At 42.9% G+C, this 25,703-nt stretch overlaps 2 protein-coding genes across 4 annotated transcripts in view; one reads left to right on the forward strand and one right to left on the reverse strand.

Moving 5' to 3' along the window:
* Positions 1-103: 103 nt before the first annotated feature.
* On the reverse strand, positions 104-25,022 carry LOC123390415 (translation initiation factor IF-2-like). 3 transcript variants are annotated; one of them, XM_045074423.1, is made up of 3 exons: positions 24,783-25,022; positions 19,291-19,423; positions 104-2,404 (listed from the first exon to the last, which is right to left on the reverse strand). In XM_045074423.1, the coding sequence occupies exons 1-3, from the start codon at positions 24,999-25,001 to the stop codon at positions 2,202-2,204; spliced, it is 555 nt and encodes a 184-aa protein (XP_044930358.1). In that variant the 5' UTR covers positions 25,002-25,022; the 3' UTR covers positions 104-2,201. The 3 variants fall into 3 exon arrangements, with proteins under 3 accessions (XP_044930358.1, XP_044930360.1, XP_044930359.1); XM_045074425.1 differs by lacking the exon at positions 104-2,404 and adding an exon at positions 16,473-18,054; XM_045074424.1 differs by lacking the exon at positions 104-2,404 and adding an exon at positions 16,473-18,075.
* DMGDH (dimethylglycine dehydrogenase) overlaps positions 24,993-25,703 on the forward strand; it is a 65,326-nt gene continuing 64,615 nt past the window's right edge. The window contains exon 1 of the mRNA XM_004766817.3: positions 24,993-25,100. Coding sequence (XP_004766874.2) covers positions 25,000-25,100 — 101 coding nt within the window. The 5' untranslated portion in view covers positions 24,993-24,999. The remainder of the gene's footprint in view (positions 25,101-25,703) is intronic.

Raw genomic sequence — 25,703 nt, forward strand, 5'->3', positions numbered from 1 at the left:
TCATACCCAAGGCAGGGAGGAGTGGGCTTTTAAGGGGTCTCGGAGGAAGCTCAGGGGTCTTTTGGAAGTTTCCCTTATTTGGATATTTCGCCTGCTCGTCGGGATCCCATTGGTCCACTGGAGCCCAGGGCAGGGGTCTCAGATTCCTGCTTGTCAGGGTCCCATTGGTCCATGGGAACCTGGAGCAGGAGCGTCTCAGATTCCTGCTTGGGCTTTTGCTCTCCTGTCCGGGCTCAGGTCTTGTGGTGGGCACTTTCACCATCTTGGGCCTTTGTTCTCCTGTCCAACTTCAGGTTTTGTGGCGGGAACTTTCGCCATCTTAAGTAGCCCTTTCTGCCAGCCCAATACCTTGCACTGTGTCCTCAGCAATCCTAGCTTCTTAGCTGCTTCTTGTGCTCATGGGGCCAGCAGGGCATCTCTGGCTTTGACCTTTCTGGACAGCTCTTTTCCAAGAAATCTGTGTGGCCATTATTATCTACTCCAGGGCTTTTCTTCAAAATAATCTTTAGCAAGGGCTTCCTAGGGCCCTCTGTCCCTAAAATCTCAACTCTGTGGGCTCTGGGATGACCAACATCAGCCCAGGAGAGAGGGCTTTCCTAGCACAGAGGATTCTCAGTGCTAAAACTAGGTTTCTCCTGGGCACACCAGTCTAGTTGGTCACCCTGTATAGTCCCAGCACCTAGAACAGAGCTTGGCTCATCAGAGTCTTAATAAATATTTGTTGAATACAAGGAACGAATGAATGAATGAGCAAGTAGGTAAAAGAAAGAAGCATTTTTAGTGGGAGTGTAGAGGAGGTATATATTGCCCATAAAATCAGAATATGTAGATATATATGTTCACCATAGCAACTTGTAAGGCTTCTTTAGCATGGAAAGAAGCCCAGCTTCCGTGAACAGGGGACCAGTATTTCTTAATCTCCTAATCAGAAAAGTATAATTTACCAATTTTGCTGCTACCGAGAGTGGTTTGAACATAGTGTCCTGAACTCATCTTTTAGAGAAAATTAATGTGGCTTTGTTAGCTTCCCTGTTTTTAGACTTTAACATGGTTTCTGCATTTTAAGTGGCACTGATGCATTTCTCAGTGTGTACTTTTTCCATCGCTAATGACCCTGAGTCAGAGCCCCCTCCTCTATCCTAATCCTTCCCTCAACTCTTGCAGCCTGGACCTTCCTGGGGCTGCTCGTTTAGTCGTTCTGCTTGCACAGCCTGCCATTCCATTTACTGATGCCCCTGTTTACTCCCACCCATCTCTCCAACTTCAGCTCCTTTGAGTCAGCACGAGCTAATGCTGTTCTGTCATACATGATGTACTTGTTCTTCCAAATTTTTGGTTAGAGAATTCAACAAGGCAGCGTAAGACAGTGGTGGATGCGTCTTTGTAACCCTGGACCCGACTCTGGTTTGGATGTTCATTCATTCATTCAGCATCTTTTTGAGTCCTACAACGTGCCAGGCCCTGGGACTCTAACAATTAACAAGATATTTCCTCTGTCCCCTCAAATAGGGACAGGTGAATAAACAGGAATGATCCAGGGAATACTGACACTGTATTGTACTTTTTTATGATAAATATTGGGTACTACAGGAAGGGTGCCGTGACTAACACAGGCCAAGCACTAAGTGCATGTTATTTGGGTAATGAATGGATGAGTCAGTGATTGAGAGTGGATATAATTTTTTTTAATTTAAATTCATTTAGCCAAGGTTTGGGACATCATTAGTTTTTGCTGTAATGTTCAATGACTCATTAGTTGAGTATAACACCCAACGCTCATCGTATCATGTACCCTCGAGAGTGGATATAATTGTTATGAGAGCACAGAACCCTCAGAGTAGGTCATCACCATCAACTGGAAAGACGCTTCTTCCATTTTTCTGTTTTGAAGAGGCCAGCTCATCTGGGTCTCTATCATGAAGAGTACGACTTCTCTTTCCCTTTCTCTCCTTTCCTCTCTAAGTAACAGAATGGAAGTGCAGGTGGCGCAGAGTGTCGGCAAGGCCTCTCAGCACGCCCCATCTCCTTTGCTAAGGACTCTTTAAGAAAATAACTCTGATGGCCGGAGAAAATGTAGCCTCCTGAAATTCTCTCCAGCATTTGTATTATTGATTAGACAAAGTGTGTGCTGGTCTCCAAGGCAGCTGACTGTACAGCCAAAATGAGTTGCTTAACTCTGCTTACGGTTTTGCAGAAGGGAATCAAATCTGGTCTGTGCTGCGGGTGAAAGGAATTGTTTTTCCAGCTGAACTTCGCCCCTTAGATGCCTCACGTGTCTTCCATCCCTTACAGCTATTCGGTGGATGTGCACTGTTGATTCTCCTCGCAGTGCAAGCAGGGTTTATCAGGGGGGCCATCGACTCTTCTAGGTAACTCCCGGGTACAGTAAACATCTGCTGCAGAACTGGAAAGAGCCGGTTCAAGCCAGTCATTCTTCATTTCACTGGGCAGTCTTGATTTTGACAATTACCTCATTCTTAATTTGCCCTACCAAATCAGAACCTGTAGGAATTTTGCTCTTTAAGAAAACCCTCATTTTTCTATGTTGAAAATATTTAAGGTAAATTTTAAACAGGAATTTAACATTTCAGTGTGCATTAAAAAATTCATATGCATCTCTGTAAAGGGAGGACATTTTCCTATGCAGTCAAAATTAATTCTGATTCCTTAATACCCAGTCTGTAGCCAAATAGTCCCAGTCTGTACCCAAAAGGTCTTTTATGGCAGATTTATCAAAACTAGGATCCAATCTAGGATTGTGTTGATTTCTCCTTCCTTCCTTCTCCTTTCTCCTTCCTTCCTTCCTTCCTTCCTCCCTCCCTCCCTTTCTTTCTTTCTCTCTCTCTCTCCCTTTTTATTTTATTTTATTTACTTATTTGAGAGAGAGAGAGAGAGCAAGTAGACGGAGGGAGAGGGACAAGCAGACTCCTCACTGGGCATGGAGCATCTGATGGGACTGGAGGCAGGGCTCGATCTCATGACCGGAGATCACAGGATCACGACCAGAGCCAAGACCAAGAGTCAGAAGCTCAACCAACTGAGCCACCCAGGTGCCCTGCATTGGTTTCTTATATATAGATGAGCAATCCCAAGGTACTGACCTGTGGAATAGACCAGACCAGCTCTCCTATTGAATATATGATTCTCCTGATTGCTTCCTTGTGGTGTTGTTTACCTTATGCCTATATCACTTGTATTTCCTCTAAACTGGATTAGATTCCACTCAGGTATGTTTGGCTGTATATATTATTGATGATGCAGTGTTTCTAATACTGTGTCATGACAGGGAACTCATGATCTGATGATTTTTCCTCTTGCAATTAGCAATCTTGTTATAAACTTTGAAACTAATTGATTTTATTGAAAAAGTCATGACTACCCATATTTTTTTTTAAAGATTTTATTTATTTATTTGACAGAGAGAGATCACAAGTAGGCAGAGAGGCAGGCGGAGAGAGAGAGGAGGAAGCAGGCTCCCTGCTGAGCAGAGAGCCCGATGTGGGACTCAATCCCAGGACCCTGAGATCATGACCTGAGCCGAAGGCAGCAGCTTAACCCACTGAGCCACCCAGGCGCCCTAGTTTTTTCATTTTTATCAATGATAGGTGAAAAAAGATACTTCATTGTTTTGACATGTACTTATCTAATTTTAATGTGTTGTGTATCTTTTCTGACCCTACATAGATTAAGGAAATATATTTCCTAATCTATAGGGTAAGGAAAGTCTCTTAGTTTCTGAAAGGTGTGGTATTTGTAGTAGGATATTAGCATTCAGATTGCTTTAATCTGTAAATCTGTTATCCCTCCCTTTTCCCTAACTGCAAAGCTCTAAGGCAAATATTTCCCCCGCCTCCAATAAAAGTGCCTTTTAGGAAAGTGGACTTCATTTTTCTGTTAATTTTGGTCTAACATCCTATTGTAACTCATACAGTGAGAGGAAAAGACGCTTTCTCTGAAGACCTTAAAAGACTGTGGGAATTGAGGGAAATGGAGAGAAGGCAGTATGATGCCCATGTGCAGGGTGCAGGAGCTGGGAACTGATCCCCAGAAGTTGCCACAAAAGGGAAAAGACCTGCTGCCTGGGAAAGGAAGAGGCAAGGAGCGCCTAGCAAGTACCATGTTAAGGGATAATGAATGTGTCCATGCCCAGAAGCTGCCTGAAGTCTCTGGCAGTGCCTGGAAGCTCACATCATCTCTACTGGGTGCACTGTGCTTCCTGGCACTGCTGACTCCCAGCATCATAGCTTACAGTGGAATAGTGATTGTTGAAGAATGGTGATGCTCCTGGTGCTTACTCCAAGGTTTTACTTGGTCCCCAGTTGCATACAGCTCCTTCTCCTAACACCTGGAAGCCCAAGAAAATTGGGTGGACTAGAACTCTGAATCCCGGTCTCAGAGATGAGCCCCACCTTCATAATATCTGCACAGAAGGGAAGAGAATTGAACTAAGACGGCTCAAGATCCCCTCCTGGAACAGTAGTTACTAACCCTGTACACATTCCCCTTTGACTTTACCTTTGTTTAGAGGATTTTGAGTTTTGTGCAGACATTTAAATTTTTTTGCATGGTAAAACTGATGTTTCTTTTCTTTAATGACTATTCTTTCATGCATTTATGTTTAAAATCAAACTTTGATCAACCTTGAACTTGTTTTAAGAGATCTACCTTTTTCTTTCCATATGATTGTCCATTATTAAACAGTCCAGTTTTTCTTCACTGACCTGAAATCCCCCCTTTATCATACATTAACTTATATTGATCTTTCTTTCTTTTCTTCTTCTTTTTTTTTTTTAATGCACATATCCAGTGGCTTTAATCGCTCCAGCTATGTTATATATAGTGATTTTTTTGGCAAGGCTACACCTTCCTGACTACCTCGGTTTTTCTAATTTTTCCATAAACCCTATGGTTTTTCTCCTGATATGAACCCAAGAGTTTGCATGTTTATTTTCCCTCAATCCTGATGATATTTTTCACTGGGATTATAGGATAATTATTAATCAATCTAGAATAACTTAGCATTTTACAAGATTGTGTCTTTATCTTCATAAGCATGTGTAGATGTATTCATCTTAATCTGTTTCCTACAGTAGCACCCTCAAATTCCCTTCAACACCTCTTGTACATTTCTTGTTAATTTTTTCCATAGCTACTTAGTCATTATGCTGAAACTGTAAGAGATCTTTACTTCCACTATACTCTCAAAATACTTGTAAAGTTTATGTAGAAAACAATGACTTTCATATATAATTAAGATTTATTCATTTATTTCATCTATCAAGCTGTTGTACGAGCATCCACTCCTGGAGTGTGGAGTTCAGGACCGAGTACTAAACTTAAGGAGAGGGGCTCCTGGGTGGCTCAGTGGGTTAAAGCCTCTGCCTTCGGCTCAGGTCATGATGTCAGGGTCCTGGGATCGAGCCCTACATTGGGCTCTCTGCTCAGCAGCGAGCCTGCTTCCCCTTCTCTCTCTGTCTGCCTCTCTGCCTACTTGTGATTTCTATGTCAAATAAATAAATAAAAATCTTTAAAAAAAATAAATAAACTTAAGGAGAGACTTTGGTGCTGGAATGTGGTCAGAGGAGAGTCATCGTGAGGGTACAGGGAATGGGAACCAAGTCACTTAATGGTATTACACTATATTATGTACACTGAATGCCTACTATATGCCAGACACTCTTCCTAAGTATCTTGTTATTTCACTTAATCCTCATAGTAATCCAATGAGGACGGTTCTGTTGTTATCCTCATTTAAGAGATGAGAAAATGAAGGTGGAAAAGTTAATTGTCCAATTCACAGTGCTAGTATGGCAAGGCACATCTTAGAAGTCTATATCTTTGGTTGAGGGAAATGAGGTAGAGTATAGGGAAGCATGACACCTACTTTCAAATTTTTTTTTCTTTTCTATTTTTTTTTAATTTTTAGTTTTTTATAAACATATAATATATTTTTAACCCCCAGGGTACAGGTATGTGAATTGCCAGGTTTACACACTTCACAGCACTCACCATAGCACACACCCTCCCCAATGTCCATAACCCCACCCCCCTTCTCCCAATCCTTCTCCCCCCAGCAACCCTCAGTTTGTTTTGTGAGATTAAGAGTCACTTATGGTTTGTCTCCCTCCCAATCCCATCTTGTTTCATTTATTCGTCCCCTACCCCCTTAACCCCCCCATGCTGTATCTCCACTTCCTCATATCAGGGAGATCATATGATAGTTGTCTTTCTCCGCTTGACTTATTTCGCTAAGCATAATACTCTCTAGTTCCATCCACGTTGTCACAAATGGCAAGATTTCATTTCTTTTGATGGCTGCATAGTATTCCATTTTGTATATATACCACATCTTCTTTATCCATTCATCTGTTGATGGACATCTAGGTTCTTTCCATAGTTTGGCTATTGTGGACATTGCTGCTATAAACATTCGGGTGCACGTGCCCCTTCGGATCACTATGTTTGTATCTTTAGGGTAAATACCCAGTAGTGCAATTGCTGGGTCATAGGGCAGTTCTATTTTCAACATTTTGAGGAACCTCCATGCTGTTTTCCAGAGTGGTTGCACCAGCTTGCATTCCCACCAACAGTGTAGGAGGGTTCCCCTTTCTCCGCATCCTCGCCAGCATCTGTCATTTCCTGACTTGTTGATTTTAGCCATTCTGACTGGTGTGAGGTGATATCTCATTGTGGTTTTGTATTTCCCTGATGCCGAGTGATATGGAGCACTTTTTCATGTGTCTGTTGGCCATCTGAATGTCTTCTTTGCAGAAATGTCTGTTCATGTCCTCTGCCCATTTCTTGATTGGATTATTTGTTCTTTGGGTGTTGAGTTTGCTAAGTTCTTTATAGATTTTGGACACTAGTCCTTTATCTGATATGTCGTTTGCAAATATCTTCTCCCATTCTGTCAGTTGTCTTTTGATTTTGTTAACTGTTTCCTTTGCTGTGCAAAAGCTTTTGATCTTGATGAAATCCCAATAGTTCATTTTTGCCCTTGCTTCCCTTGCCTTTGGCGATGTTCCTAGGAAGATGTTGCTGCGGCTGAGGTCGAAGAGGTTGCTGCCTGTGTTCTCCTCAAGGATTTTAATGGATTCCTTTCGCACATTGAGGTCCTTCATCCATTTTGAGTCTATTTTCGTGTGTGGTGTAAGGAAATGGTCCAATTTCATTTTTCTGCATGTGGCTGTCCAATTTTCCCAACACCATTTATTGAAGAGGCTGTCTTTTTTCCATTGGACATTCTTTCCTGCTTTGTCGAAGATTAGTTGACCATAGAGTTGAGGGTCTATTTCTGGGCTCTCTATTCTGTTCCATTGGTCTATGTGTCTGTTTTTGTGCCAGTACCATGCTGTCTTGATGATGACAGCTTTGTAATAGAGCTTGAAGTCCAGAATTGTGATGCCACCAACTTTGGCTTTCTTTTTCAATATCCCTTTGGCTATTTGAGGTCTTTTCTGGTTCCATATAAGTTTTAGAATTATTTGTTCCATTTCTTTGAAAAAGATGGATGGTACTTTGATAGGAATTGCATTAAATGTGTAGATTGCTTTAGGTAGCATAGACATTTTCACAATATTTATTCTTCCAATCCAGGAGCATGGAACATTTTCCCATTTCTTTGTGTCTTCCTCAATTTCTTTCATGAGTACTTTATAGTTTTCTGAGTATAGATTCTGTGCCTCTTTGGTTAGGTTTATTCCTAGGTATCTTATGGTTTGGGGTGCAATTGTAAATGGGATTGACTCCTTAATTTCTCTTTCTTCTGTCTTGTTGTTGGTGTAGAGAAATGCAACTGATTTCTGTGCATTGATTTTATATCCTGACACTTTACTGAATTCCTGTACAAGTTCTAGCAGTTTTGGAGTGGAGTCTTTTGGGTTTTCCACATATAGTATCATATCATCTGTGAAGAGTGATAATTTGACTTCTTCTTTGCCAATTTGGATGCCTTTAATTTCCTTTTGTTGTCTGATTGCTGAGGCTAGGACTTCTAGTACTATGTTGAATAGCAGTGGTGATAATGGACATCCCTGCCGTGTTCCTGACCTTAGTGGAAAAGCTTTTAGTTTTTCTCCATTGAGAATGATATTTGCGGTGGGTTTTTCATAGATGGCTTTGATGATATTGAGTTATGTGCCCTCTATCCCTATACTTTGAAGAGTTTTGATCAGGAAGGGATGCTGTACTTTGTCAAATGCTTTTTCAGCATCTATTGAGAGTATCATATGGTTCTTGTTCTTTCTTTTATTGATGTGTTGTATCACATTGACTGATTTGCGGACGTTGAACCAACCTTGCAGCCCTGGAATAAATCCCACTTGGTTGTGGTGAATAATTCTTTTAATGTACTGTTGAATCCTATTGGCTAGTATTTTGGTGAGAATTTTTGCATCTGTGTTCATCAAGGATATTGGTCTATAGCTCTCTTTTTTGATGGGATCCTTGTCTGGTTTGGGGATCAAGGTGATGTTGGCCTCATAAAATGAGTTTGGAAGTTTTCCTTCCATTTCTATTTTTTGGAACAGTTTCAGGAGAATAGGAATTAGTTCTTCTTTAAATGTTTGGTAGAATTCCCCCGGGAAGCCGTCTGGCCCTGGGCTTTTGTTTGTTTGGAGATTTTTAATGACTGTTTCAATCTCCTTACTGGTTATGGGTCTGTTCAGGTTTTCTATTTCTTCCTGGTTCAGTTGTGGTAGTTTATATGTTTCTAGGAATGCATCCATTTCCTCCAGATTGTCAAATTTGTTGGCGTAGAGTTGCTCATAGTATGTTCTTATAATAGTTCGTATTTCTTTGGTGTTAGTTGTGATCTCTCCTCTTTCATTCATGATTTTATTTATTTGGGTCCTTTCTCTTTTCTTTTTGATAAGTCGGGCCAGGGGTTTATCAATTTTATTAATTCTTTCAAAGAACCAGCTCCTAGTTTTGTTGATTTGCTCTATTGTTTTTTTGGTTTCTATTTCATTGATTTCTGCTCTGATCTTTATGATTTCTCTTCTCCTGCTGGGCTTAGGGTTTCTTTCTTGTTCTTTTTCCAGCTCCTTTAGGTGTAGGGTTAGGTTGTGTACCTGAGACCTTTCTTGTTTCTTGAGAAAGGCTTGTACCGCTATATATTTTCCTCTCAGGACTGCCTTTGTTGTGTCCCACAGATTTTGAACCATTGTATTTTCATTATCATTTGTTTCCATGATTTTTTTCAATTCTTCTTTAATTTCCCGGTTGACCCCTTCATTCTTTAGAAGGATGCTGTTTAGTCTCCATGTATTTGGGTTCTTTCCAAACTTCCTCTTGTGGTTGAGTTCTAGCTTCAGAGCATTGTGGTCTGAAAATATGCAGGGAATGATCCCAATCTTTTGATACCGGTTGAGTCCTGATTTAGGACCGAGGATGTGATCTATTCTGGAGAATGTTCCATGTGCACTAGAGAAGAATGTGTATTCTGTTGCTTTGGGATGAAATGTTCTGAATATATCTGTGATGTCCATCTGGTCCAGTGTGTCGTTTAAGGCCTTTATTTCCTTGCTGATCTTTTGCTTGGATGATCTGTCCATTTCAGTGAGGGGAGTGTTAAAGTCACCTACTATTATTGTATTATTGTTGATGTGTTTCTTTGATTTTGTTATTAATTGGTTTATATATTTGGCTGCTCCCACGTTGGGGGCATAGATATTTAAAATTGTTAGATCTTCTTGTTAGACAGACCCTTTGAGTATGATATAGTGTCCTTCCTCATATCTTATTATAGTCTTTGGCTTAAAATCTAATTGATCTGATATAAGGATTGCCACTCCTGCTTTCTTCTGATGTTCATTAGCATGGTAAATTCTTTTCCACCCCCTCACTTTAAATCTGCAGGTGTCTTCGGGCTTAAAATGATTTTCTTGGAGGCAACATATAGATGGGTTTTGTTTTTTTATCCATTCTGATACCCTGTGTCTTTTGATTGGGGCATTTAGCCCATTAATATTCAGGGTAACTATTGAGAGATATGAATTTAGTGCCATTGTATTGCCTGTAAGGTGATTGTTACTGTATATTGTCTCTGTTCCTTACTGATCTACCACTTGTAGGCTCTCTCTTTGCTTAGAGGACCCCTTTCAATATTTCCTGTAGAGCTGGTTTGGTGTTTGCAAATTCTTTCAGTTTTTGTTTGTCCTGGAAGCTTTTAATCTCTCCTTCTATTTTCAATGATAGCCTAGCTGGATATAGTATTCTTGGCTGCATGTTTTTCTCATTTAGTGCTCTGAAAATATCATGCCAGCTCTTTCTGGCCTGCCAGGTCTCTGTGGATAAGTCAGCTGCCAATCTAATATTTTTACCATTGTATGTTACAGACTTCTTTTCCCGGGCTGCTTTCAGGATTTTCTCTTTGTCACTGAGACTTGTAAATTTTACTATTAGGTGACGGGGTGTGGGCCTATTCTTATTGATTTTGAGGGGTGTTCTCTGAACCTCCTGAATTTTGATGCTTGTTCCCTCTGCCATATTGGGGAAATTCTCCCCAATAATTCTCTCCAGTATACCTTCTGCTCCCCCTCTCTTTCTTCTTCTTATGGAATCCCAATTATTCTAATGTTGTTTTGTCTTATGGTGTCACTTATCTCTCGAATTCTCCCTTCGTGGTCCAGTAGCTGTTTGTCCCTCTTTTGCTCAGCTTCTTTATTCTCTGTCATTTGGTCTTCTGTATCACTAATTCTTTCTTCTGCCTCATTTATCCTAGCAGTGAGAGCCTCCATTTTTTATTGCACCTCATTAATAGCTTTTTTGATTTCAACTTGGTTAGATTTTAATTCTTTTATTTCTCCAGAAAGGGTTTTTATATCTCCCGAGAGGGTTTCTCTAATATCTTCCATGCCTTTTTTGAGCCCGGCTAGAACCTTGAGAATTGTCATTCTGAACTCTAGATCTGACATATTACCAATGTCTGTATTGATTAGGTCCCTAGCCTTTGGTACTGCCTCTTGTTATTTTTTTTTGTGGTGAATTTTCCCGCCTTGTCATTTTGTCCAGATAAGAGTATATGAAGGAGCAAGTAAAATACTAAAAGGGTGGCAACAACCCCAGGAAAATATGCTTTAACCAAAGCAGAAGAGATCCCAAGTCGTGAGCAGGGAGAGAGGGGATAAAAAGAGGTTCAAAAAGAAAGAAAGGAAAAAAAGAAAAAAAAGAAAAAAAAAGAATTAAAAAAAAGAAAATGAATAAAGAAAAATATAAAAAAGAAAAAGTATATATATTAGATAAACTAGTTAAAAAACGTTAAAAAAGAAAAGGGTAAAAGTTAAAAAAAATTTTCAGCAGAAGAAGAGAAAAAAAAGAAAAAGAAAAAAATTGAATTAACTGCAAGACTAAAAAAATCACAGGGAGAAAGCCATGAGTTCCGTGCTTTGCTTTCTCCTCCTCTGGAATTCTGAGACTCTCCTTGGTATTGAAACCGCACTCCTTGGTAGGTGAACTTGGTCTTGGCTGGATTTCTTGTTGATCTTCTGGGGGAGGGGCCTGGTGTAGTGATTCTCAAGTGTCCGCCCCAGGCGGAATTGTACCGCCCTTACCAGGGGCCAGGCTGAGTAATCCACTCGGGTTTGCTTTCAGGAGCTTTTGTTCCCTGAGCGCTTTCTGTAGAGTTCCAGAGGATGGGAATACAAATGGCGGCCTCCTGGTCTCTGGCCAGGAGGAGCCAAAAGCCTGGAGCCCCACTCCTCAGTGTGCCTTCAGAGAACAGCGCCCAGTTACTCCCGTCTGCCTGACCTCCGGCCGCGCTCCGAGCTCACCGAGCCTACGACTGGTTCAAGGTAACACCGAGCTGTGAGCTTACTGTCGGCTCTGTCTCTGTAGCCGGCTTTCCTGTTCCAATACCCGCAAACTCTGAGACACTCAGACACCCCTGATCCTTCTGTGACCCTGCGGGACCTGAGGCCACACTGACCCCGCGTGGGCTTCGCCCGGTTTAGCCTCTGGAGTGATGTCCCTCAGCAGAACAGACTTTTAAAAGTCCTGATTTTGTGCTCCTGTTGCTCCGCCGCTTGCCGGGAGCCGGCCCCTCCCCCCGGGGTCTATCTTCCTGTCGCTTTGGATTCAGGTTGGCTTGGCCTTCCCTAGTTGCCTGCCTTTTGAAGACAACTGCTGGAAAACCAGAGAAAATACAAGTGTCATGTGTTCCAGATTTTGATTTTACAGGGAACTGAACTTTTTTTTTAAATCAGCCTCCATGCCCAGTGTGGACAGCCCAATGCAGGGCTTGAACTCACAACCCTGAGGTCAAAACCTGGGCTGAGATCAAGAATCAGATGCTTAACTGACTGAGCTACACAGGTGTCCCTGGAACTGAACACTTTTAATTCCTGAATTAAGACTATGTTTGCTAAATAAAGTGGTCATGGAGCTTTCTCTTGCCCAACATGGACCCAGTGAAGTCCTAAAGCATGTCAGTATTTTCAGATAGGGAGAGAGGATAGACTTCACCCAATGGGCAGGTTTAAAGAGACAGAGGAAGACAAAAAGAAAGTTGCCTCTGATTATTATATTTCATGAAACCTGTTTGTTTAATATGATAATCATAATAATATTGTAAATTTTATTTACTAGCTTTACTTTTTTTTATAAATCTATAAAGCTTGAAAGACTTAATTATATTTATAGAGCAGAACACAATGGCTCTAAACCTTGAAAATTTAAGAATAATGGCATAACTTAAAGAAGCCAAGAGATAGGGGTGCCTGGGTGGCTCAGTTGGTTGGACGACTGCCTTCAGCTCAGGTCACAATCCTGGAGTCCCAGGATCGAGTTCCACATCGGGCTCCCAGCTCTATGGGGAGTCTGCTTCTCTCTCTGACCTTCTCGCCTTTCATGCTCTCTCTCAAATAAATTAAAAAAAAAAAAGGCCAAGAGGTAGATGAGGGAGGAAGAGTAGAGAGGAGTGGAAAGAGCTGATTCTTATTTTACAGAGTGTAAGTAAGAGATGTTGCTTTACTTCAATGGATTAAAGAAATGAGAAGTTAAACAGAAAATTCAAAACTTATAAAGATAATGTAACAGAAGAAGTAAAAATGTAATCAAAATTGGGAAAAGTAGAACAGGGAGAAAAGGGGGAATGTTACATGATTTAAACGCTTGAGGCTTTGTAAAGGGTTAGCAGTAATTACAGCTTAAAATGGTAAAACCAGACATTAGGTATAAGACTTCAAAACACAAGTAGCAAACAGGTCATTAACTCTGGGAATTGGAATGGTGTCAGGAGAGGGACAGCCATTAGTTTTAATCTTATACACTCTATACTTTTTGAATATTTATCGCATGCATAGTGTTTCTACCAATAAATAAAATGAGGTTAGAGAAAAAGAGTGATCTTAATTAAACAATTCCTACCTGGCTCAAACCCAGGGTTTGATGTGCATATTAAGGCTACTTCTCCAGCTGCCATGTTTTTCTGAAGCTGGGGCCAGAAATCCCCTGCCTGGGGCCAGAAATGTACCAGACCTCTAGGTTGTAGGCCTCTTTGGCATATTTTTTAATATCCCATCTGGTTCCAACTCTGGGCTCTAGTTCTGCAACACAATGATCACAGCATGTCTGTCACTGTTCCTACATTCACATTGTAGGCGCTCTGATGGGCATCTTTTAAAGTTAAAACATGATTGGGATATCTGGGTGGCTCATTCTGTTAAGCAGCTGCCCTTGGCTCAGGTCATGATCCCAGAGTCCTGGGATTGAATCTCACATTGGGCTCCCTGCTCATCGGGGAGCCTGCTTCTTCCTCTGCCTGCTGTTCCCCCTGCTTGTGCTCTCTCTCTCTCTCTCTGACGAATAAATAAATACATAAAATCTTTTTAAGTAATGATGAGCTTCAGATTATCTCATTTTTTTCATTAACATCAACTGTTTTTGGTCTTACTCTGTCTCTTTTCATTAGACTGTACCATTACTGTTCATTATAGCCTTTTCCATGTTCTCAGAATAAGAAAACATGAGGACAGGGCACCTGGGTAGCTCATTTGTTAAGCGTCTGCCTTCGGTTCAGGTCATGATCCCAGCGTCCTGGAATTGCATTCAGAGATCATTGATTCAGCAAGATGAAGACTTGTTATGGAAAGAAACAGAAAAACAACACAAAGGTTTTTGACGTAATTGAGTATTTAAAATCATAATTTTGAAGGAACTAAGGTTTGTTGGTTTGGTTTTTTTTTTTTTTTTACCATCTTCTATTTATCTGAGAGGGAGAGCAGAGCAAGCGAGAACACGAGTGGTATGGGAGGGGCAGTGGGACAGGGAGCTCCCCACTGAGCAGGAAGCTGGATGCAGGACTGGATCCCAGGACCCTGGGATCATGACTTGAGCCGAAGGCAGACACTTACCTACTGAACCACCCAGGTGCCCCAGGAATGAACATTTTAGAAATAATATTATTATTATTATTATTTAAGATTTCTTTATTTGAGAGAGAGAGCACACATGAGTAGGGGAAGAGGTAGAGGGTGAGAGAGAGAGAGAATGAATCCTAGACTGTGCTCTCCCCACTGAGGGCACAGCCCATTGTGGGGCTGGATCTCACGACTCTGAGATCACAACCCAAGCTGAAACTGATTGGGGCACTTAACCCACTGAGCACCCAGGTGCCCCTTACTAATAAATTTTATACTTCTCTTTATGGAGCTGGGGTAATCTCTGAAAAATAATGAATAGTTTATTATACTTTCTACTTCAAAGTGATTTTATATTCACTTCTCTTTAGATGGGATTTTCCCCAGTGAGACCGCTGTGGCACAGAGCAGGGAGGAATAGCTGCTGAGTTTGTCGAGGGTGGACAGGACACCTTGTCTGGTCAACCCAGGTCATTTGTAGGGGTCTTCCCAGGAATGCCCTTAAGGCCACAGTTGAAAAGCTGACCTTAAGTAAGTGGAAAAAAGCCAGCAAAAATCTAAGTCTTCTTGACTTAGATTCTGCAGAAGCAATGTGTGAGGAATGGCAGAGAGAGTCCACAGAGAGGTTCTTAACAAAATGAACTTGTGTTCCCATCCATCTGGAGAACCTATCAGGTGGAGTTTGTGCCCATCTGTGCAGGTGATTGTTGCCAAGTGCGTCTGCCAGGATTGGGTGGCCCTGAGCCTTGGGAAGGTTGGTGAAGCAACAAGCTTTTCAACAGATTCAGAGAGTGATAAGGGAAACAGCAGCTGGGAGATTATTGGCCTTGTTGGGGGCTAGAGACTTGGGCTGAGAGCTCGACTCCAGGTGGTTGCAAAGATGGGAAATGGGGAATGAGGGCTTTTTCATTTTTAGAAAGGGAAGAAAAAGAATGTTCTGGGCCTTCATGTCCAATCAATGACGAATTCTCTTTCCTTCTTCAAAATATCCCTCATGTGTTATAGCTTGAGTGAAAGCAGAGGGATGGGAGTGAGCACAGCATGGACAAAGGAGGGCAAGGAAACTTGCTGGTACTGAGTATTACTAGCGGGGCCTCATGGGCCTGACTAGCCACCTACCTCCTAAGCTTTGCTCACTCACAGCCTTCACCCCTGCACAGCTCCATCCAGCTCTGCCTCTCCCACAGGAGAGGTTGTTCCCTGAAGCACTGTTCCCTTCTCACCCAGCATTGTAGGGTCCCCTTTGAGTCACCTGCTACAACCATCCAAAGAAAACCAAGGCTATGGCTGGGCCTCTTCTGGGTCTGCCCTTGGACTTCACTAAACCCCAGCATGCAAGTGAGAGATGTTTGCCTTGACAGCAATGCATGTACATAAACCTTTGACCCTGTACCCTGAGGAAATGAGGGCACAAAGCAATCCAATACCCTCATGAAACGTGGAGACTATGTAGTGGGATTTGTCAGAAGAGGGTGACTCCTCTCCCTAAAATACTAGGCTTACCCCTGCAATCAAGAAGTCTGCTTTTTTCTTTGTAAAAACCTCTAGCTGGAGTCGAGAGAGTTGTTTTTTTTTTTTTTTAATTTTTTATTTTCTTATTAACATATAATGTATTTTTATCCCCAGGGGTACAGGTCTGTGAATCGCCAGGTTTACACACTTCACAGCATTCACCATAGTGCATACCCTCCCCAGTGTCCATAACCCCACCCCCCTCTCCCGACCCCCCGACCCCCAGCAACACTCAGTTTGTTTCGTGAGATTAAGAGTCACTTATGGTTTTTTAACTCTAACTTCATCCTTGTGGTGTCTGCACACTGGATGTCTGGCAGATCCCTCTGCTATTAAAGCATCACCTTTGCCAGCCACTTCCCCGACAAGGTCACAGGCCCCAGCGTTCACATCTTCCCACTGAGGTCAGAGAGCAAGAGTTTGGATGGTGAGCCTGGCATTATCACGGTAAATGTAATAGATAACAAAGGGGGCAATGAGCAAGTCAGACGAATCCCAGTCATGGTTTAAACTGCAGTTTGAGGGGGATGGGGTGACTGGGTGATGGACATTAAGGAAGGCATGTGATGGGATGAGCATTCGCTGTTATATGCAACTGATGAATCACTGAACTCTACCTCTGAAATTAATAATACACTCTATGTTAATTGAATTGAAATAAAATTAAATTTAAAAACCCTGCAATCTGAGAAGACCAGCAGAGTTAGGGACCTTCTCCTTTCCTACCAGTGAGCTTGTATTTCCATTAATGTACTCACCACATGGCATTTTAGTAAATGTTTGTGTTTGCCTCTCTCACTGGACCGTGAGCCACTTTCGAACAGGCTCCATGGCTTTCTTTCATCTTTGTTTTGAGCACAGAGATTGGACTATAACAGGTACTCAATAAATGTTGGTTGGTTGACTGAGTAAATGGGCATGAGCATTGACAAGTATGAACACTTTACATGTACACAGTATCACACAGTACCTCCACGTTCTTCCCCTGCTCTAGTTTTCTCAATAACCTTGTGCATTTAAGCATAAATGATCTCCATTTTGCACAGAGAAGACCAGTGCTCTGAGCAGCCAAGTGTCCTGCCCAAAGTCACATGCCCAGCAGGTGGCAAACTTGGGCATCAAACCCAATTCTTCTCATTCCCAGGCCAGTGCTGTGTTCCCAAGGACCACCCTATTTCTAGATGGACAAGTTAGAAGAGAAGATGGTTAAATAAGGTGAAAAGGGCACCTAGAAGTGTTTTCTCTACAGAAAAATAGCACAGAATCACCATGTCCTTCCAATGGCTTATTCCTTCCCGGTCCTATCTTCCCCTCCTCCCCAGCTAAAGATGCAGAGAAAAGCTCATTTATGTAGTACATACTCATTCTCATAATAATTTCTTAATAAACATTTTATGTGGAGTTTGTTATAAGTATAGTAACATATCAGGTCAGTTCCATACCTTACCCTCAAGAGGTTATTTTTATTACAGATGATCCCTGGCACTAAACCCTACCCTCCTCCCACCCCCTATCCCCACCCCCACAAAAATGACAGTTTATCTTGCTCTCTAGATTGTCCTCACTGGCAGAAAACCGAAAGTCTGCATGACACTTGATCCAGCTCTCAAGAATTCCATGTGAAGTTGACAAACTACAAAGTAGTTTTTGAAATTAAAATTAAGGAGATACAATTCATAGGAGCTATCATGTGCAGCAAATGCAGCTTACGTACTCATAATCTCTTTCAATCACACACAATTTCAAACCTAGTTCTAAAAAATTGCAGTTTGAGGTCAGTCGAGTTCAAGGGCAGGAAATGGCAGAGTCAATACTAAATTGGGACTGTTTGGAGTGGCCTCATATTGTCCTGTCCATGGGCCTCAATGGTCTGGTGTAGCCATAGGCAGACATTAAGGTCTGGGTGACCAATTACCCCTTGGTCTTTTGGTCTACAGAGGGTTTATTCATTCGCCTGTGTTGTGGAGGATGTGGCTAGTCTACTTACAGTCAGGAAATCCTTCTATGAGGAAATTCTCATGGCGGACAAGGTGTGTGTCGGTGGTGCCCCCTCCAAACTGATTCAGTGGCAGGCAGCCGGGGAGACGTGGTCAGAGAGCTTCCATTGGGCTGTCAGGACATCCCTCCTTTCTCTTCATTTCTTCCCAACCTCAGTCCTCATCCTTGCTATTTCAACACTTTCTTTCTGGTTGAGCAAAAAGATCTTCTAAAATTAAGAACAAGTTCTCTGTGGGCCAGATGAAATCTTGGTGCTAAGCTCCAGAGAAACAAAACTTGGTCCTACCATATAACTCTGAGTGTCTGATGAAACAATAAAATTGCGCAGTGGGTATGATGTGTTGGGCTTTTTATGCTGGTTAACTCAGGAGACTCCACAGCTAGCTCCTGTCATACCCTCCTGTGTCATGGGTCAAAAATCTAAGCCTGGGGGTGCTGAGTGGCTCCTTCAGTTGAGCAACCAACTCTGGATTTTGGCTCAGGTCATGATCTGGAAGTCATGAGATTGAGCCCCGCATTGGGCTCCACGCTCAGCGCAGAGTCTGCTTGTCCTTCTCCCTCTGCTCCTCCCCCCACTCACACTCTTGCTCAAAAATAATGAATGACTCTTTAAAAAAAAAAAAAAACAGAAATTTACCCTTGGAAAAGTCAAATGACTTGTGCAGTCACACAACTGGTGGGTGGAAGCATCAAGACAGGATCCCAGGTTTCTCAGATACATGGTGCATATATGAATATGATCAGAGCAAATCAAAAGACCCATTCCCAGCTTGCAACCATTTCATTCTTTCGCTTTATTTTCCACTTTAGTTTAGGGGACTGCTCTCAAAGAAGAGTAAAAATAGAATCAAAGCTCCAGTTTGATGTTACTCGCCAATCCTATCACAGTTTTTACCTCCAACTCCTACTGTTTTGTTTTTTTCCTAGCTCAGGGGATGAGGTGAAACTGTGTTGGTCTCTTCACACCCCTCTCCCCCAACAAAACCCAAATGTCTACTATCTATGCTGTGTTAATCTGGTGGTTACCTTTAATCATCTTTACCAAACACACTGTTACAGTACAAGACACAAATTAGCCAGAGGCATTAATGTGAAGCAATAGCAGTTTCAATTTGTAAAGGAAACTCTTGAATATCCACAGCGTGGATATTCATGGAACAAATATTAAGGTGTGTATTTTAGCATTCCTTTTACCTGAAGATGCTAGTGTGTGTGTGGAGGGGGGCACTGGAAAAGGGAGAGGTCGTTTTCTTCTATATGCTTCAGCCCATGTACTGTCACTGTCTCGACGTCTTAGCAACTCTGGCAAGTGAAACGGCCCTTAGACAATACTCAGAATTATTTATTTATCTTCTCTCAGTCAGATTTAAACAAACTCTCACCCTCTGAATTAAACACTGTCTTGGGGGATGCCTCCACTGACCTGTGTCAGGATGGTCTGCGGCTACTTCCAGAGTCCAGAGCCCAGCCTTCACGTAGCCCCTCTTCTCCAGAGTTATGAGAAAGCTGTCACCTCCAACTACAACCTCTCCACTACCCAGACGTTCCAAAATACCCTGATGGAAAGAAAGAAAAGTCACTTAGGATACACACCTTTTTTTTTTTTCTCTCCTAAAAGCAGTCTCCAATTTTAGGAAAAGCGGTACTGTTTTCTTACAGCTCCAGTTCTGTTAAAATCCTCAATGTCTAATAATATTTCAGAAAGATTGAGTATATTATATTTCTTGGACACTCCAGATATTCGTTTTGTGCAAAGTGCTGTGAACAGTTTTTCTCAAATAACATTTAATCTGAGTCAAGTTACAGTGAAAGTGCTGATTCTATGATAATTAGTTTGGTTTTTCAACATGTTTGTGGCAGGCAGTGATAGTTGCCTAATTAATATATATTTTCTCTCCTCTTCTCTGTTAATGTATTTCATTTGGGGAGACAAATATCCCTAACTTAAAACAAATCCTTGGGCTCCCTTGCTTCTAGGGGTGGCCATTTGACACGGTGCTGGCCAGTGAGACATAGGTGGAAGTCAATTAAAAATTTCTGAAAAGTTTTGCTTTCCTGATGTAGAGGGGCACTCCCTTCTAAAAATCTGGGCATTTTTCCTTCTCCTTCCTATTTGGAATGTTACCATAAGTCCTGGAGGAGTATCAGTCATCTTTTACCCATCCCATTGGAAGCTGACTAAAAGCTGGTGTAACTAGCAGGAGTGTGTGTGTGTGTGTGTTTGAGTAGCTAGCTGCAGCAACCAAGGATTCAAAGACCTCATGTTAGGTGGAAAAAATAGTCTCTTTTTTGTGTAACCACTACACACAATCCTAAGGCACACATAGTTTCATAACAATGCCCTACATTTTCCAGCATGTTTACATACATGTTTTTATTTGGTACTCTGGACAACTTTATGAGCTAGGCAAGGCAGATGGTTTTTATTCCCATTTTATAAATGAGGAAACAGACATTCAGAGAGGCTAAGTGACTTGTCCAAGGTCACAGAGCTAAGCATGTCAACAAGTAGACTTTGGATCTTCTAAATTCCTCATCTAGCCTCTTTCTACTCCCACTTCTCTGTTGGGCCCAGCCATACTTGTATCCAGAGCAATTCTCCCAGACCTTACAGTTTCCATTGTCTAAAGGGTGACTCCCCCAGATACCTGCATGGGTCACCCTCTCACTTCCTTCAGGACTTTGATCAAGGATCATCTTTTCAGGGAGGGCTTTGCTGACCATCTTATATAAACACTACAAACACCCCATGGCCATCCCCATTCCTCTTGTGTAGACTGCCTTAGTGTAAGGTAGAGTTTTTCTTTTTTTAATTTTTAAAGATTTTTAATTTATTTATTTGTCAGAGAGAGAGAGAGAGAAAAAAAGAGAACACAAATAGGAGGAGTGGCAGGCAGAGGGAAAAGCAGATTCCCCGCTGAGCAGGGAGCCTGATGCAGGGCTCGATTCCAGGACCCTGGGATCATGACCTGAGCCGAAGGTAGACGCTTAAAGACTGAGCCACCCAGGCATCTCAAGATACAACCTTTTATTGAAAATCAAGGCCAGTTCATTTCAGCCAGTGTACGGTTGGACACAGAGCAATGCATGAGTGGGGGAGAAAAGCATCTAGTTGCTTCTTCTAACCAGTCTGCAGTCCCAGAAGGTACATTAGCAAGGCTTGTAGTTGAGGCCACCTTATCCACGGCATCTCCATTTTGGAATGGAGTTTGGAAGTGGGATGGAGACCAGCTGTGTTAACTGTGTTAGCCAAAGACACTGTTTTGACAGAGAGGCTCCCGACTCTGGGTACTTTTTCCATACTTCATATCTAAAAATGAATTTTAGATGAATGTGGAAGAAATGTTAAGATTTATTATGACTCTTACCTCTTTCTCTCTTCCCTCTATAAAATGCAATTCACACTTTTGATTATGAACTTTTGAAACATAAAAAGGACTTCAACTTTAAACTCTGCCGAGACCTTTCCACCTGCCAGGTGCAGTTCCAGGCAAGAGGGATAGGATAATACACTTTGGAATAAGATGAGGTCCCTGCCCTTAAGAAACCCAATGTCTGGCCACCTTGGGGGAAAGCCAGGGTGTCAAAAAGACCTCACAACTCGCGTGATAAATAAATTCTGCAGAGGACTATGGAAGCGAGAATCAGAAGCAGAGTCGTTTGCATAAAATGTTGTCTTGAAAAATCTAACACTTCAGTTAAGTTAACCATGTTAAGAATCAAATTTAGTCCTAGAAGGGGAAAAACACTGCCATACAATCTGGGTGTTACAGGATAGTATCTCACCTCCCACATCCAGTCTGTCCCAGGGTTATGACAAGTGTATCTATTTAACACTTCTTAGAAGTGAAGCCTCCTCCCGTCCTCACTGCCCCTACATTGTTGAAATGGCCTCCATCTCACTCCAGCCCACTCCGGCATATCTTCCGTTGCTACAGAGTGAAACCCCGCCTGACCTACTCTCATCTGGGATTGCCTCCTTCCTGCTTTGTTCTGCCTAAGGCCAAACACCCTCCTTTCCTGCATCTATCACCTGTATTGCACGATCTGATTACCTTCCCGTCTCCTCTGTTTGGCTTTAAAATGCTTCTCCTCTAACACCCCTTGTCCTCCACGCTATTTGTTATTTTCCACAAATAAGTGAAACCATATGATAATTGACTCTCTCTGCTTGACTTATTTCACTCAGCTTAATCTCTTCCAGTCCCATCCATGTTGCTACAAAAGTTGGGTATTCATCCTTTCTGATGGAAGCATAATACTCCATAGTGTATATGGACCACATCTTCCTTATCCATTCGTCCGTTGAAGGGCATCTTGGTTCTTTCCATAGTTTGGCGACTGTGGCCATTGCTGCTATAAACATTGGGGTACAGATGGCCCTTCTTTTCACGACATCTATATCTTTGGGGTGAGTCATGAGAGACTATGGACTCTGAAAAACAATCTGAGGGGTTTGAAGTGGTGGGGGTGTGGGAGGTTGGGGTACCAGGTGGTGGGTATTATAGAGGGCACGGATTGCATGGAGCACTGGGTGTGGTGAAAAAATAATGAATACTGTTTTTCTGAAAATAAATTGAAAAAATAAATAAATAAAATGCTTGCGGCTCAGGTGACAGATCTCATTGGTCTCTCTTCCTACCACCGCATACGGCAGCTCACCAAGAGTAGGCCCTTCATAAACTGTGCCAAGAGTTAGCAGACAGGGAAGACTTTTGAAAATGTCTCTTGTTTCATAAGTGCTGCAAGTCTGGTCCTGAAGAGGGGAAAAAATAGCACTCTAGAACAGAAAATTAGCTAAGGTTTTAAGAAAATGACAGGGCTTATTTTTATTGTATCCTCGTGATAACAAGTCAAGGCATTTTGATCTGTTACCTAGATATTTGTCCAAAATTTCAAATTTTGCCCATTTTTTAAACAGCCATTAGTAAAATAACCACATCATCAAGATTTGAATTCAGAGCATCTTTTAGTTTCTCCTTCACTACTCTATTTACCACCTCAATTAATTACTACACCAGGAGGATCTAAAGACAGCACTAGTATGACAGAGGACTGTGGAAAACACAGATCACTGTAAATTTACTTTCAGTACATTTCTATTTTCATTCCATTCTGTCTTTCATTTTGGCAGTGACTCTGCCTCAGAGCTGACAGTGAGCTCCGAGAAGCATTTCTTCTTCGTTTTTGCAGACCTCAGTCTCTAGACTTCTGGATTTAAGGTCTGGCTCCCGGGTGCCTCTGTTCACACACAGAAGAGCAGACCAACTTCACCCTCTGGCGGGAGGCTACCAGGCATCCATTCTGCCTGAAGCAGCCATTAGGACTGCTCTTGGGGATTAATGAGGCTACTCTTCACCTCCCCCTGCCCCTGTCCCCTGTGGCAATCAAATGAATTCTTAAGATGTACCTGTTAGCTGACAGGAGAGGTGATATTAGGTGATTTCCACTAACATTTTAACTCTTGGGTACACATTAGATGGGTTATCATATGATACTCTTGGTGTTACAAGAGCAGGGGCTGGGAAGAAATTGGACAGGGACAATATATTTTAAAAATCTTTTTTTAAAAATGAGCTCAAGGTGAGCACAGTATTACAGAAAATTTAGAGGAAGAAATCAGCACAATGTCTTTATCTTTTTATTAAGCTCATTTTCTTCAATGCCCATATTTTACTTTCATAATCAGAAAAACATATCCAAAGATTTTTTCATTAATTGTTAAACCCATGTTGCATATCTTATGTAATTATCACCATTATTATTTCCTTCCTTGCACTGCATATATAAATATTTTTAGGTAGTTGAGATCAGTCCATGACAAAGTGTAACTCCTTTCATAAGGTAACATTGCCAAAGCAGTTTGCTTGTTCCCATACTTAGCTTCTTAATTGGCTGCCCAATAAGTTGGTAAGTGGATGCACCTTTATTTAGGGAGCCCACCGTGGTTGGGCTTCTTGGTTATTCCTAACTTTTTATTATAAATAGATTAGTGATTCACATTTCCACGCCTATATAGCTGCTCCCTTCCCCACCCTCACTGAATTTTGGGGCACAGGTGGGTTGCTTTGAGGGATCCTGGAGATGTCCTGCGTCCAAGTTCATGCCTTTCTTAATTTTGTTTTGTCATCCCTTCTCCTCAACAAGCACACACCCAGCAGAGAAGCAGGGCGGGGTAGGGCGCGGTGGGGCGGGGTGGGGTGGGAATGAGGCTCACAGTTGGTGAGCAGATGGGGAATGAAGCCTGGAGAAGGGGCCAGGAAGACCCATGTGACTCATCAGAGGAGTCAGAGGAGGCCGAGCCCCTCCAAACCACCTTACTTACACCCACCTACCTGCGCCCCCACCACATCCTCTCTCTGCAGCCTCGGGTATGGGGGGGTCTGCACCCGGGACTGGTTTCAGGCCAGCCCCTCGCTTGCAGGGCCAGGCCGCCACCCTTCCCAAAACATGAGGGAACCGAGCTCTGGGGCCAGTTGACCAGAAGAAGACCTGACGGTGTTGGTGGGCTGAGGATAGAAAATGTAAGCATGGCCCCTGAATCCAAAACTGGACTTCACCTCCCCCTGCCCCCCACACTTAACCGTGGAGTAGAATGGGGTGACCTTGAGCTAGTTGCCTGACTCTCTGGGCCTCAGTTTCCTCATCTGAAAAATGGGAATAATCGTGAAAACGAGATAATTTGCGTAAAGCAGCATGGGGCGCCGGGTTAGGGCTCCATAAATGCTACCTGAAATTGTTATCTAATCCTGTCGCCAAGGTGGTATTGTCACCCCCGGCAACTGGCGATCGCGGAAACCCAGGCGCGGAGCCGTCTAAGTTCCCAGCCAAGAGCTGAGGTGGGGTTTGAACTTCAGGCACCGAGAGCCCTGTGGTCCGCGGGGCTGCATACCTCGCCGACGCCCGGAAACTCACCTTTTTGGCCCCGGGGACTCCGGCCGGTGCCATCGCGCCGCGACTGTGAGGGCGCCGAGTCCGGGAGAGCGCGCCAGCCCTGGAGCCCGCCCCTCGCCCCGGGGGAGGGTTCCCCCTCTCAGCGGAGCGGCCGGCCCCGCCGCCCCAGGGTTTCGGCTGACCGGCTGGCCTCGGAGCTGGTGCCCGCGCCCTTGGCCTCGGCCTCCCTGGCCTCGCCATGCTCCGCTCGGGCGCACAGCGGCTGCGGGGCCTCCGGCTGCAGAGCCTCCCGCTGCGGGGCTCCCCCGGCCGCCTGCGCTTAGCCTGCGGCCGCCAAGGGTGAGTGGAGGCCCGGCGAGTGCCGAGGCCCGAGGCTGGGTGGCTGCGGGGTGGGAGCGAGGGCCTGAGACAGAGCAGGGTCAGGGGCGCTTTGGCGTCCAAGAAGTGGGTGTTTGGATTTCTTCTAGATTTCTCTGTTTTCTTTTACATGCACCCACATACAAAGTGAAATCGTATTCAAGGGTTCCCAGTGCGAAGCCACTCCTACCCCCATCTTTTCCCCTAGTCAGCTGTTAACAGTGTCCTCTGAATCCCACCCCCCCATCCTCTGTGTATAAGCAAACAGGGGTGTATATATATATTCCCCTTCTCCTTAATTACACCTTGCTTTTCACAGTGTGTCTTGGAGAAGTTCACGATCCAGCTAGGAAGAAAGTCATGCAAATACATATATTGAACCACTGACCAATAATTATAAAATGAGAGAAGAACATGAGCAGTGAGGAAATTAAGTGAGAAAGTAACATTTTACTCCACTTGTCTCTTCAGCCTGGAACACAGTGGGTGGAGGAAGAGATCCAAGGTTTAATAGAAGCTAATCATCACGTTGATTAGGGGTTTTCATGGAATAAAATGATTATAAGTGTGTTCTTTAAGTAGACT

The sequence above is a fragment of the Mustela putorius genome, unplaced genomic scaffold, assembly GCF_011764305.1.
Source record: "Mustela putorius furo isolate JIRA1106 unplaced genomic scaffold, ASM1176430v1.1 tig00537350_pilon_pilon_pilon, whole genome shotgun sequence".
Lineage (NCBI taxonomy): Eukaryota > Metazoa > Chordata > Mammalia > Carnivora > Mustelidae > Mustela > Mustela putorius.